Raw genomic sequence first — 13739 nt, 5'->3', positions numbered from 1 at the left:
CTACGATTCCCTCGTCTTCGCCACCGGGTTCCGATGCCGTCCCTGCCCGCACACCCCGGGCACGACGCGAAAGGCGTCTCGTCTACCGAACAATTGATGATCTGATCAACCTCATTGAATTTGCCGAGCATAGGAAAGGGACCGTCGGCGCGTTGTCGGCGGCGGCCTGCTTGGTCTGGAGGCTGCCAATGCCATGATGGATCTCAAGTGCTACGACAAGGTTAAGCTCATCGAGAGGAACCGATGGGTACTCAGCCGTCAGCTCGATGCCGATGCTGGTACCATGGTTGTTGAACAGGTCCGCGATCTCGGGCTCGACGTTCTCCTCAGCAAGCGCGTTGGTAAGGTCGAGGTGGATGCCGACAACTATGTGACGGGCGTTCTGTTTGAGGACGGTGAGCAGATGGCCTGCTCGACAATTTGCTTTGCCATTGGCATTCGACCAAGAGATGCTCTCGCCCGCAAGGCCGGCCTCAAGTGCGCCGATCGCGGCGGTGGTATCATCGTCGGCGATGATCTGAGCACCAGCGAGCCCGACATTTACGCCATTGGCGAGTGTGCCAGCTGGCAGACCCAGACCTTTGGTCTCATCGCTCCTGGTGTTGAGATGGCCGATGTCTTGTCTTTCAATCTGACACAGGCTTACCTGCACTCGCCTCGCGTCTTCAAGACTCCGGATCTGAGCACGAAGCTCAAGCTGCTTGGAGTGGAAGTCGCCAGCTTTGGTGACTTCTTTGCTGATCGCGACGGGCCCAAGAAGCTGCCGCCTCGTGCGAAGCGTGCCAATAAGGAGAACGCGCAAACGGCTCTCGAGACGCTCACCAACGGCCTGCCGCCAGCACCGGTCAAGGCCCTTACCTACCGCGACCCCTTCTCCAACGTGTACAAGAAATATCTGTTCACGGAAGATGGCAGGTACCTCCTGGGTGGCATGATGATTGGCGACACACGCGATTACATCAAGCTTGTACCCATGGTTAAGAACATGAAGGTTCTCGACATCCCACCGAGCGAGCTGATTCTTGGCGCGAAAAAAGATGGGGAGGACGATGGTGACGATCTATCCCACGACACCCAAATTTGCTCGTGTCACAACGTGACCAAGGGCGACGTCGTCGACGCCGTCAAGGACGGCTCATGCACGAGCATCGGTGACATCAAGGCGTGCACCAAGGCCGGCACGGGCTGTGGCGGCTGCATGCCCCTCGTGACGACTATCTTCAACAAGACAATGGCGTCAATGGGCAACGAAGTCAAGAACCACCTGTGTTCTCACTTCAAATACTCACGTGCCGAGCTCTACCACATCATCATGGTCAAGAAGCTGCGTACGCTCGCCGAGGTCATGCGCGAAGTCGGAACCGAGCCCGACTCGCTTGGCTGCGAGGCCTGCAAGCCCACAATTGGCGGCATCTTCTCCTCGCTCTGGAATCGCCACGTCATGGACAAGCCTCAGCACGGTCTTCAAGAGACCAACGACCGTTTTCTTGGAAACATTCAGCGCAACGGCACTTACTCGGTTGTGCCTCGTATGTCCGGTGGTGAAGTTACTCCCGCGAAGCTCATTGTCATCGGCCAGGTCGCTGCCAAGTACAAGCTTTACACCAAGATCACTGGTGGCCAGCGCGTTGACATGTTTGGTGCCCGTCGACAGGACCTGCCTGCCATCTGGCGGGAGCTCATCGCTGGAGGCATGGAGTCGGGCCACGCGTACGCGAAATCGCTGCGTACTGTCAAGTCCTGTGTCGGAAGCACGTGGTGCCGTTACGGTATCGGCGATTCGGTTGGCCTCGCTGTCCGTCTCGAGGAGCGCTACAAGTCCATCCGGGCGCCGCACAAGATCAAGGGCGGCGTCAGCGGTTGCGTGCGTGAGTGCGCTGAAGCGCAGAGCAAGGACTTTGGCCTCATCGCGACGGACAAGGGCTTCAACATCTACGTTGCCGGCAACGGTGGTGTTACGCCGAGGCACGCAGAGCTACTGGCCAAGGACGTACCGCCCACCGAAGTCATCCCTATCCTTGATCGCTACCTCATGTTCTACATCCGCACTGGAGACAAGCTTCAGCGGACGGCGAGCTGGATTCAAGCGCTGCCGGGTGGCCTGAAGTATCTCCAGGAGGTCGTGCTCGAAGACAAGCTCGGCATCTGTGCGTCCCTGGAGGCACAGATGCAGGAACTCGTTGACAGCTTCTTTGACGAATGGGCTGAGGCACTTGCGACGCCTTCGATAATCAACAAATTCAAGCAGTTCGCCAATACGGACGAGTCGGTTGAGAATGTGGAGATCGAGGCGGAGCGTGACCAGGAGAGGCCCGTGTACTGGGCGCCAGAGGCGGCCAAGGAGGACTTCAAGGCGCTTAAGTCACGGTGGACATCGAAAGAGTGGGAGCCCCTTCTTGCTGCCTCCTACTTTGCCGGCGCCGACGATGCGCCGAACGGCATCTCGGCGACGATCAAGCGCGGTGACACGCAGCTCGCCGTGTGGCGTGTTCGCGGAAAGTACTATGCTACGCAGCAAATGTGCCCGCACAAGCGTGCCTTTGTGCTGTCCGAGGGCCTCATCGGCGAGGCTACAGGCGAAAACACGTGCTCGGACGCGCCCAAGGCGGAACTCCGGGTGCAGCACCAACGGCGACGCCAAGAAGTCGGCGCCGTGGGTGTCGTGCCCCTACCACAAGCGCAACTTTGACCTCGCCAACGGCGACTGCAAGAACGATGGCGAGCTGAGCATCGCGACATTCGAGGCCGAGGAGCGCGCCGACGGCATGGTGCACGTGCTGCTGCCGCCGGTGGCTGAGCTCGACGCCGAACTCGGCACGGCCAAGTGGAAGGTCAAGAAGGGAGAGTCTGGCCAGGCGCCGTTCGCGGGCCTCGACAAGGCCGTTGGTTTCAAGGGCATTCGCGGAAAGAAGCCCGGCGTCAAGCCATTCGCGCCGCTCAAGATGAACAGGCCAGTGGAGGTCCTTGCCGGAGGCGGATGCGGAAGCGCACCGGATTGGTAGAGGGTTTCAGCGGGGAAAGTATGGGACGTTATTCATGTACGGGCAGGGCCGGGCATAAAAGGCGTTAGAAGGGATAATTATGAGTAGATTTGGGACACAAATAACGATACACAATCTGTCTGCCTGCCTTTTCTTTCCCTCAGTGTCTTGGTACAGATGACGACGATGAAGTATGTGCAAGTCTACTCGGCCGTCTTGTCCTTGCCGAAGATGCGCGGCCCAAAGGTCGCCCAGAACCCCCCCTCGGCGATGGCGGCCACCGCGACACCCAGCACAACAAAGGTTTTCGTTCGCGGCGAGGCTTTGCGCCACATTTCCTTCGGGTTCCACAGGTCGGAGCCCGGGTTCGGCGGCGCGGATCCGCGGCGGGGAGCAGAGATGGAGAGGCTCCTGGGGTAAAGAGTCCTGGCCGCTGATGGGCGGAGGATGGCTGATGGGGCCACGGGTGTCATGGTGGAGCGATACATTGGCGGACGTGTTTCGGTTGGTGGCGAAGCTCTTGGATGAGAATCTCTCGTTTTGAGGCTTGGATCAGAGGATGACGATGACCACTGTAGGGCGAGATTCTGATCATCTTATATACCCAAGCTTCTCCAGGTTGGTCCCTTGACGCTACCTGAACGTTCAGGTACGAGGGTCAGCCTTACGCAAGGCAACCAAGGTACCTTACCCAGGTAGTCAGTGCACAGCAAACAACCGTTATGCTGACGTCGTAAGTCCGGGGCGGCGGTGGTGGGGTTTTACGACCCGTGCGCTGCCTGGCCCGATTGGAGACGTGTTATGCCTGGGCGTAAGGCATGCATCCATCCCCGTGACACCGCCGCTTCTGGTCTTCCTGCTTCACCCGAGAGGTGGTCCGGTTTGGTGCTCATGTGGTCACAATGAGGCCGGCCGTCCACATTGGGGGTCCGTAACACTGGGCATTACATCATTCATGAAATTTATCGAGAACCTATCGACAGGGTAGTTTGTTTTCTTTCGTACGCCTTGCTAACGCCGATTCATGGTCAGTGGCTTGAACGGTTTCCTCAACCGGTCTATCGGCGCAATACCGCCCTCCTTCTTCAGTAACGCCGGCCTCTCGAACCGTCCCACCCCTTGCCCCATTGATGTCGTCGCATGCAGACAGCTTGCTGGCCGCTCCCGCGCCTCAGGCGCCACGACTGGCTCTGCTTCAGCGTCGTCATCGCCCGGCTGAGGCACTGCTGACTTGGCCGGCGAGCTCGAGAGGAAGCCGTAGTGCGCCTGCGCCTCGCCTGCTGGCGGACGTGATTTGGCCGTCGGCTTCGCGATGGTCGGCGTCGTGAGCCTGTGTCCGGGTAGAGCCGGTGCGGCCGGATGCGGAGGCGCCTGCTGGCCGCGGGGATAGGGCGCGACCGCCGAGTGTGATGTTGAGACGTGCCGGGTCAGGCCCGAGCGAACGTCGGCGACGGGCGTAGGCTCAGAGGCAGTGCCTGATGGGTCGGACTTTTGTCTCTTGTTGACGAAGCCCAGGAGGCTGCGCTGGTCGGGGGGACGTTTCGTCGTTCCAGCGCGTCGCGTGTTGGCGTGTCCTGGTCCGGCCTGCTTTCGCTGCGGCCCGGCGGCCTCGGCGGCTTGGGCGACTTCCTTGGCCGCGGCAATGGCGGTCTGGTGCGCGCCAGCGGTCGTGAAACCGGGCAGTGTGAAGCCCGAGGCGGCTTCCATGGTGGTTGCCGTCTGCCATTGGGGATAGGCCTCGGCGGGAGTGTCGCCGTTGGCCTGCGGGCCTCGGTGGCGCTTGAAACCGCTCTTATCAGCCCTGCCCGCTGGGTTGCTCTCTTCTGGGTCGGCAGGGTAAAGCGTGTCCTCCAGTCTCTCGAGCAGCGGCATCTGTGCAAAAATACGTTCCGCCGAAGGTACGGAGTCTGCGCGGCCTAGGATGCGGCCCACCTCCTGGATCACCTCGGTGCTGAACGAGGGCCCTCTCCTGGCGAACGACTGGTGGATTTCAGTGGGCAGAAACGTAGAAAGCTCGGCCTTCTCTCCTCCGCCACCCATACCCCCGGCCTGGGAGCTGTAGAGTGGACAGCTGAGGTAAAGGAGCGACTGCGCTCTCGTCATGGCGACGTAAAGGAGCCTTCGTTCCTCGTCCAAGTCTTCTGCCCTGGCGTGCGGTATTGAGCCGTTGTACACGGCTGGCACGAAGACTACGGGCCACTCGAGGCCCTTGGCAGCGTGGATTGTTGAAATGGTCACCATTGGCTTATTCTCCGTCTCACCCTTCTGGGAATCAGAAGCTAGCGCGACGTTGGCTAGAAACCTGCCAAGCGCATCCTTCTCCTCCACCTGCTGGACGCCGTCGATGGTGGGCAACTTGTCGTCTTCCACAGTCGCGCTGAGCTCGCGCATGAAATCGCCCGCTAGGTTTATAAACTCCTCGACGTTGGCCCATCGCGCCTCATGTTCCTCGGGATACATGTCCTGGAGGTACTTCTGGAAATTCAGCTGCGAGAGCAGATCGCCAATGAGGTCGACCAGATGGTAGCAGGGACTTCCACTCGGGGGTTCCTCGACCTTCTTCCTCACCGACATGACCATTCTGATGAGCTCCCCGCTGATCTTTTGCTCCATCGCCTTCTTGATGTTTGTTTGCGCCTTTCGGTCCCCGCGGCAGTGCTTCGTCAGAAGAGTCCAGACGTCCATCTTGGCAGTTTCAGCCTCTTCGACGAGACTCTTTATGGTCACGTCGCCGATACCGCGACGAGGGACATTGATGATGCGCGCAAGCGAGTCGTTGTTCTCGGGCTGGTGAATGACACGTAGATAATCAATGAGAATCTTGACCTCGATGCGTTCGTAAAACTTTTTCCCGCCCACCATCCTGTAAGGTATGCCGCACTTGCCGAGCGCTGACTCAATGTGTCGGGAGAGTGCTGCAGACCGCAGCAGGATGGCCACATCGTCTTCGTTCATCATTTTCCCCGACATGAGAATGGCACGTCGGATCTCGGAGACGAGCCACTCTGCCTCGTTGGCGGCCGTCTTCAGTCGGCGCAACACCGGCCGCGTGCCCTTGTTGTGGACGGGAAGCAGGAGTTTTTGGTACCGCTTCTTGTCTTGCTGAATGACCTTTAACGACACGTCCAGGATGGCCTGTGACGACCGATAATTCTCCTCCAGTGAGATTTCGTCCGTCTGGGGAAAGTCCTTCAACAGACGATACAGATTCTTGATCTCGGCCGATCGCCAGCCGTAAATGCTCTGGTCCGGGTCACCAACGATAGTGATGCGATCGCGGGCCTGGGCAAATAGCCTCATAAGCTCGTACTGGATGCCGTTTGTGTCCTGGTACTCGTCAATGAGCACCGCCTGCACGTTGGACACGCATGAGGGGTGCTTTCGCAGCAGCTCCACACACTTGGTCAGCAGGTCGTCGTAGTCGAGGAGGTTGGAGCGCTCCAGATGGTCCTGGTACGCGCGGAAGCAGGTCTCGAACTCGGGGTTCTCGCGCGGCTTCTTGGCGTTGGGCCGCTGTGGGATGTGCTGCTCCGAGCCCTTGGCCTTCTTCTTGCTGATCCAGGAACGGACGGCATGGGGATCCACCACCAGACCCAGCCGCTTGCATATCCTCTGGATGACGGCTCTCGAATCTCCGTCATCAGCGATGCCAAACCTCTGACTGAGGCCGATGCGTTGGCCATAGGTAGCAAGATAGCGGCGGGCAATGCTGTGAAAGGTGCCGAGGACAATCTTCTTCTCACGGCCGTCGCCCAATGCCCGTCCGATGCGCTCTTTCATTTCTCGAGCCGACTTGACGGTGAAAGTCGCGACGACTATGTCTGCCGGGTGGTAGCCGGCATTCTCCAGGAGCCAAACGACACGAGAGGTCAAGGTATGCGTCTTGCCGCTACCTGGTCCAGCCAGGATGGCGACGGTGGGTGCTGAGGAGGTGACGGCGCGACATTGTGCCTTGTTGAGACTGGCGAGAAGGGACTCAGCCGCACTAGGCGCTGCGCTGGACAAGCTCATGGTGAACAGGCGGGTCCATCGGGATCTCAAAAGATGGGCATTCGGGTTTGGTGCAGTGGTGAGACGCGTCGTGATGGGTCGGAATCGCGTGAAGTGGAAATCGCAGCACGAAGTCACATGACCGGTGGAGAGAGAGAGAGAGAGAGAGAGATGGAGCTTTGGCCAGGTGGATCAACCGGGGCCTGTGTGACCACCCACAGCATGAGACCAAGTGGGTCCTTACCGCTCTTAGTGACGCCTGAGACGAGTTTAAGTATTTTGTACACCATCAAAGAACGAGCTTGAACGGTCGCTTGAGATACGGACCCAAATATCGCAGAGAATTGACAGGGCCAGTATTTCTCGTGTTAGCTGTGTCGCGAGACTAGACTCTCGTGGCTTTTGAGGAAGTCAGCGTCTTCTTCCGAGTGTTCAAGACCGCAGACTTGACGAAGACTCTAGAACCCAGTGGGCCCAATTCGTTTTGTAAGTTTGACCGCAAGTTTCTGAAGTCGAGCTCAATGTCGATAGATGTAGGGAGACTCCATTGGAGCGCAGCAGCAAAGGAAAGTCAGCAGAACGCCCAGGAAACGGCCCAGCACGCTGTGCGCACTCATTTTCTGATATCGCCTGTCCTGCTCCCTAAAGAGGGCAGCAGCTTGTCCGCTCACCAGAGCAACTATGACGATGTAAGGACTTTGTTCGGACATGATACGTCTTTGCATTCCACCACCGATCGCCAGGAGACGATGCAGCATGGCAGATGAGGGGTGAGAGGAAGGATAAGTCGCCAGGGTCCGAACAAGCAGTCAAGTGGGAGTGGATCTGGTGGACGAATCTACTTTGCAAGGGGTCAAGCCCACTGGGCCGGCACGATCCGACCTGCCCTGTTGGAACTCATCCTTCAGCTGAGGCTGATCAAAAACCGACTCGATACTGTCATGACCAGAAGGGCAATCAATCATCCCTAGTATCAAGGCTCAGAACCCACGCCTTTACAGCATGCTGAACCCCCACAAGCTCCCCCAACTTGGGCGGCGCCCCTGGGACATCAAAACGGGGTTCGTCCCAAGCTGCTCCGGCTGGCGCAGTAGGTCTTTACTACTAGGCGCCAATACCGCACAGTCTGCCACGGATGGAAAGCCCCAGCGAACGCTCTACAGGGATGCGAAAAGTCTGGCCCATGCCTTTGTGGGTTGCAGCCAGGAGGGACCACAAAATAGGAGTGCTAGCGCCAACATCCATTTGCAAATTCATGTCTGATGTGATCGGATTCGACCAAATCTGATCTTTTTGGGAATACTTGAGGACCCTCACGGAAGCGAGCTTGGCCCTTCCGATTGGAAGTTCATGGCTCCCCATAATTGATAGCGGACTGCCTACATGGCACACCACTCATGATGCATATTAGCGTGTTGGGTTGACGTTGCCCGGTCACCATGGCACTGTAAACTCGTTAGTGCCAGTGAATGCAATGCCACGCCCTCACTTAGCCACGGCGAACTAAGCCAGCACTGAACATGAAGATCCGTTGAGGTTCAAAGTGAAGGGCATCAACGACACAGTCAGAATTGTGGCATATGCTGAGATTTCTGACGGTGCTACCTATGCTCTGGTGAATCAGGTGCAGCTAGCTACCTGCGCGTTTGGCCAAGTGACTGAACACGGTCAACAGACCAGACCGCGTCTGAAGCTTGAGCGGGTTTTCACGACGTATCAGGCACGGTTTTGTCTCCAACTGAAAAGGTGGAGACGTCCAGATGCGTGAACATTAGCGTCATTGTAGGGAACAGGGCCATCGCATATAATCCAGTCGGGGTTACCCCACGGCTTTATGTGGATGTTGTTGTTGGTGCAGCGAGGATGTGGATGGTCTCTGCTTATTTCCAATCAAAATTACAAAAGCAATATGTCTTCCAAGAGCGTGATGCTTTCTGGATGGATCAAGAGCAGCCCTTTGAAGGGCAATACGAGATCGAAACCAAAAATCATTGGCCAACACTCTACTTTTTGGAGCAGAAAATTGTAGAGGAAAATACTGTCGGGGGAAAATAGTCACATGGGCTTCATACTGGCAGCATCTGCGAGTTACGGACATCGGAGGAGCCTCGTCTTGTCAGGCTCAAACAAAGACAGGGGTCCGACCATCGCTTAAGCACAGCCGTCATGGTAGTACCAACCGCAAAAACGAATTCTGCACGCTGGCGTCACTTGTAGTTTCTGTTGGCTCTGTTGCTTCCGCCCCCGCAACGATGCAATGCAAGCAGCGTGTTGAAACGGCCAACACAGCTGCTGTTGCCTGATTCTCCCCTGCTTCAGGTCCGTTGCCCATGGAGACACCGCCGCTTTCACGCCTTGCGCGCATGTCAATAGTTGACCCTGGGATGAGGCTTTTCAACTCGAAAAAGGGTCAGTGACCGTTGGACAAGCCATTCGACGAGGCAAGTCCGCTCATTTTAAGAGTCATCTGGCAAGTTTGAACCACCAACTTTCAGATATAAAGCACGCATCTGCCACTCTTCCGTAGCTTTTATTTCATTCACATCATCCTCGCCGTCTTCTCCAGTTCATCTGTGCTCCTAGCCTCACCCTCCAAAGATTTCACCTGAGTCAGAATGCGTTTCGCTCCGATCCTCTTCAACTTTGTTGCCGGCGTCTCTGCCATTGACATTTGGCTCAACTGGGATGCCACCGACTGTCGCGGAAAGAACAGTGTCCACTGTGCAAACGTAAGTCCCAACGTGTGTTGTTCGGTCCCAAACCCAGGGAGCCCTTTCGCCAGCATCGACTTCAGGGAGATCCCGACCGGTTGGAACATTCGAGCCACCGGCCATCAGGGCAGCCAGTGTGGCAACATCATCTCGTCACAGGCCACCTTCGGCCAAGACACATCTGTCTGCATGTCCTTCGGCGGGTACGGCGGTGGCGGCTATCACTTCATCAACGACCGAAGACGCTCCGTTCGTGCCCGAGAGGATTGTGCCGATGTTGTGAGGCCCTCCATCGTCTCCTTCGGCGGGGTCAAATTCAACCTTACAAGCTTAGACGAAGCTTCTTATCTCGAAATGGTACGCAAGACATTGGCCCATCATCCGTTTCGGGCATCATTTGCTAATATCAGTGCAGTGAGTACAATTTGGATTTCAGGAAGATCTGGCAATGATTCTATCCTTCTCTTTGGACATTCTGTCATATCTGCGCCACTGAATCCCGCGCCTCGGCCATGTTTACTAATAGCTGCGTTTAGTGTCGACATCGCGGCAGCTGACAGGGACCTTGAGGATGTCCCTGAGAAGTTCCACGTGTACAAGATGGAGTAAAAGGCCTTGTTTGATCACTAGGTGCATTGAGCGGCACTTGGTTTTGGGTGGGACGACATTAATGTGATTCTTTTTCTTCTCCGGTTTTGGGCCGCCACAAGCTTGCCCTGTATTGGTATTTGATCCCGTCAATGTTTGTCTGTCGTTCAGCCTGTATTTCACGTAGACCTTCATGTCTGAGCGAATATTACGATTGTATGATCAATGGAAGGTTCGGTTTGAGGCTGTAACAGCGGTCACCTCTCGTGTGTCTATCAAGTTGGTCCTTGCCCACAGCTCATGGAGCTTCTGTGAACCAACGAGGTCATCCTGTTTATTTGACAGAAGGCTTGGAGAACGTCCATAAGACCCCAATACCGCCAGGTGGGCGTCCATGGTAGTGAATTAGTACAATGCGGATGTTAGAACGAGTCTCCTTGATACTGGGAGGTACTGAGAGCCTGACGATCGCAAGACCCTGCTACCAAGCCACTGTTCAAGATTTTCCAGGTTTCTTGCACTGCAACACCAAGAGGTACTGATAGTACGCTACAGCGAGAAGGGGCCATAACGGTCACTGCTCGCCTAGAAAACCCCAGTGTCGTGTCCCCGTGTGCTGTCATTGTGATATGGGTATGCAAACTGCTTCCCCGCTTTGCGAGGCACATGGGTTACCGAAATGGAGAGGAGAGCGGCGCCGAAGCCTCACATCGCGGCATTGCCGATGCTGCAAAATCGGAAGCGCAGGCACGGGCTATCATGCGACCCTGAGTAGAGCTTTTTAAACATGTGTCTTCGTCGATATGAGTCCCATCGTGAGCATCAAGGCTCTGTGTGTGGCTGGATCATGCTGGCTGAGCCACTGCAGGAGCTCAGTTGACAGGCCGAGCTTAAAGCAGCGAGGCTCTTCCCCTCCTGTCCCAGCCAAGCGACTCCTCGCTGGTGCACCTGCAGACAGTGTATTGTCAATGCAAGCCATCATCACATTATCGATTCCATCGACCAAAATAGCAACATGCCAGCTCGGCAGAGATGGTGTCTCCAGGGTTCATATTTGACGGGCAAGCTGCGTGCCAAGTCCCGAGCCTGTGCATGAGTGGCATGATGACGATCAAGATGGTGCCCGCCGTCTTTCTACATGGACGTCTTTCTTACAGCTGGGCCTGGATGCGCGTACGCCTGGCACATCACGACCTCATCAGCACCGTCCGGAAGAATTGCTGAACGCTAGAATACCCAAGAAGCGACAAGGAATGGATCACTCGGTCCCGAACCGTGCCGCGCCGCAAGCCTCATCCCGCTGCCATGTTCTCTTCCCACCCTCTTGTCCCGTGAGGGTGGGTTGTCAAGACCCTCATCGTTGGGAGTTGGGGGGTCTCTGTCGGAGGTCGTTCCTGGCCCCTTATAGGTTCAGAACCGTATCTCTGGATCGTTGGTCACATCGCTTCACATCACGTTTTGGTTGAGGCTCCCGCCCCAAGCGCGGACGGCAAGCCATCGACGCAGAGAAGACCAGACCGCGCGCAAGAACACCAACATCACAAGTCTTCTGCAGCGTGCTCATCACCACCTGTCAGCATCCAAATTCTCATCACTCTCAATCACGTTGTGATAGGCGAGACCACATGTCTCTTGTGATCACAGCTCGCGAGTCGTGTCGGCACCTTAGCACCGACAGAACACACGCCTCTCGGCATTTCATTCGAGGGGCGACGAGAAGAAGCGGTGATGTGACGGCGCGACGGGCATATCTAGTGGATTATCATCACACTTCCATCCACCATTCGAAGGGCTCTGATCATCGCTCTCTGGTTTTCTGTTGGCCCCACCACCGGTCGCGACGTGACATGCCGCAACGAACAGGAACCGAGAGGGGGGAGGGAAACAAGAGAGACATGCCGTCCCAGCGCTGAGGTCATGGGTCGACTAGTAGAGGAGAAAGTTGCAGCTTGCCGGGCCCGCAGCAGGCGCAGCAGGCGCAGCAGGCGCAGAACGGCTCTGTGGAATCCATTCGGAACCAGATACTCGTTCCACGGGTCCCAAATGATCAAGACAAGTCGTCTCGCTCTCCGCTTCGACGCAGCCATACATCATGTCGAGCGAGGCAAGAAACAGAAGTCTTCATCTCCAAGGGCGGCTTGCCGTGCGAATGGAGCAGCGAGCGGCCGGGGGGCTGGACTCGAGCGACTGCTTGGCAACGCGGTGTGCCATCGGATATGCGCCTCTAGCTCGTCCGGCGCGGGGTTGGTGGTGGGTGGTTGTCGCCAATCATGACCCCGGCTGTACATGGTCGGCGCTTACAGCCCCTGGCCATCACGACGGTCCGGCCAACCACGTTCGAAATGCGGTCTTCAACCTCCCGCCCCCCCTCGTCAGTCGGCGCGCGACAGGTTGATGGAGGGCCACAAACGGCCTCAGAGGGCACCCAAGGGTCGACCAAGTCACGGCGCCGTGCCTTCGTGGGCGCTATTTTCCTCCTCTACTCTCATGCAAGGTGTGACCACTGGCGTCGTGAGCATGGCTAGTGCCTGGGGCCATCCTGTGCCACCTCGAGCCATCCCGGGCCCTTCCAGCAAGTCAGAACGCAGCTTGCATCGCACAGCGCCAATCTCGACGCAGTGCCGAACTTCATCAACCGCTATATACCTTTGTGCGCCGCGTATCCGACCCTCTTTCATGTTACTCTCCCATGTGTAATGTGTTTCGGATCGCCCGCCAGGAGGTAGGATCATCACAGCTGGTTCAGCTGGTTCACCCTTTAAGACTTCCGGACGTCCCTCACCACGATGTCCGGAGTCCAATCTCGCCAGCAACCTCTCCGCCTCTCTTTTCTTGTCACATCGTCGCTCATTCTTGCCACAACGTCCATCTTGATCACACCCGTCGCCGCCTCACCAATCTCGCCTCTCGCCGCCGTCGGCCAGCAACGACGAGACAACAATCCTCTCAACATTGAGTGGGGTCCCGCGCCAGCTCCCGAAGACGGCCCTCCTCTCTCCGCAGGTGCGCTGAGAGACACGAAATACCTGCCGATCCAGATTGGTGCCATTGTCGGTGCCTACGGAGTCTCACTGGTGCTGGTCGCCATCCTCATCCTCATTCTTTCCAAAAAGCGTCGCGAACACCTCAAAGCCGCCGACGAAGAAGAAGAAGACGAAGAGGACCTAGAAGCTGTCTTTTTTGAAGACGACAGGAAGCAGTTGCCGAATCTCATCATCCCAACGCGGCCCGAATCGCCACGCAGCATCCCACGGAGTCCCGTTCGCAACTTCTCGTACCCGTCGCCAGACAGAAGCGAATTCTTCCCCAGTCCGGTGACACCCTACATCTCCCCTTCGCCCTCCTCCACGCTCCACGCCCCCGGTGTGATTTCGCAGTCGACCAGCGTGTGGTCGCAGCCGACAGACACATGGCTGCAAAACGCAGCCTCGATGACATGTACGAGTACGTGATGGAACAGGAAGAGGCC

The 13739-nt window shown here is 57.1% G+C and overlaps 5 protein-coding genes across 5 annotated transcripts in view; 3 read left to right on the top strand and 2 right to left on the bottom strand.

Annotated features, from left to right (window-relative positions):
- VDBG_08065 (nitrite reductase) overlaps positions 1 to 3002 on the top strand; it is a gene marked incomplete at both ends in the record, with an annotated part of 3415 nt that extends 413 nt beyond the window's left edge. The window contains 2 exons of the mRNA XM_003001760.1: positions 134 to 2499; positions 2555 to 3002. Coding sequence (XP_003001806.1) covers positions 134 to 2499; positions 2555 to 3002 — 2814 coding nt within the window. The remainder of the gene's footprint in view (positions 1 to 133; positions 2500 to 2554) is intronic.
- A 9-nt stretch (positions 3003 to 3011) lies between these two features.
- Positions 3012 to 3454, bottom strand: VDBG_08064 (hypothetical protein; the record flags this gene model as incomplete). Its single annotated transcript, XM_003001759.1, has 1 exon — positions 3012 to 3454. The coding sequence occupies one exon, from the start codon at positions 3452 to 3454 to the stop codon at positions 3185 to 3187; it is 270 nt and encodes an 89-aa protein (XP_003001805.1).
- Positions 3455 to 3992: 538 nt separating this feature from the next.
- On the bottom strand, positions 3993 to 6992 carry VDBG_08063 (ATP-dependent DNA helicase srs2; the record flags this gene model as incomplete). The annotated part of the gene is made up of 1 exon (XM_003001758.1): positions 3993 to 6992. The coding sequence occupies one exon, from the start codon at positions 6990 to 6992 to the stop codon at positions 3993 to 3995; it is 3000 nt and encodes a 999-aa protein (XP_003001804.1).
- Positions 6993 to 9586: 2594 nt separating this feature from the next.
- VDBG_08062 (predicted protein) lies at positions 9587 to 10291 on the top strand (the record flags this gene model as incomplete). Its single annotated transcript, XM_003001757.1, has 3 exons — positions 9587 to 9700; positions 9842 to 9935; positions 10119 to 10291. 3 exons carry the CDS (start codon positions 9587 to 9589, stop codon positions 10289 to 10291), a joined length of 381 nt encoding a protein of 126 aa, XP_003001803.1.
- A 2765-nt stretch (positions 10292 to 13056) lies between these two features.
- The window catches only part of VDBG_08061 (conserved hypothetical protein), a gene marked incomplete at both ends in the record, with an annotated part of 1639 nt that continues 956 nt past the window's right edge, over positions 13057 to 13739 (top strand). Inside the window, one exon of the mRNA XM_003001756.1 lies at positions 13057 to 13714. Coding sequence (XP_003001802.1) covers positions 13057 to 13714 — 658 coding nt within the window. The remainder of the gene's footprint in view (positions 13715 to 13739) is intronic.

The sequence above is a fragment of the Verticillium alfalfae genome, genomic scaffold (genome assembly GCF_000150825.1).
Source record: "Verticillium alfalfae VaMs.102 supercont1.11 genomic scaffold, whole genome shotgun sequence".
In the NCBI taxonomy this organism is placed as follows: domain Eukaryota; kingdom Fungi; phylum Ascomycota; class Sordariomycetes; order Glomerellales; family Plectosphaerellaceae; genus Verticillium; species Verticillium alfalfae.
This window is presented reverse-complemented; position numbering and strand designations above follow the sequence as displayed.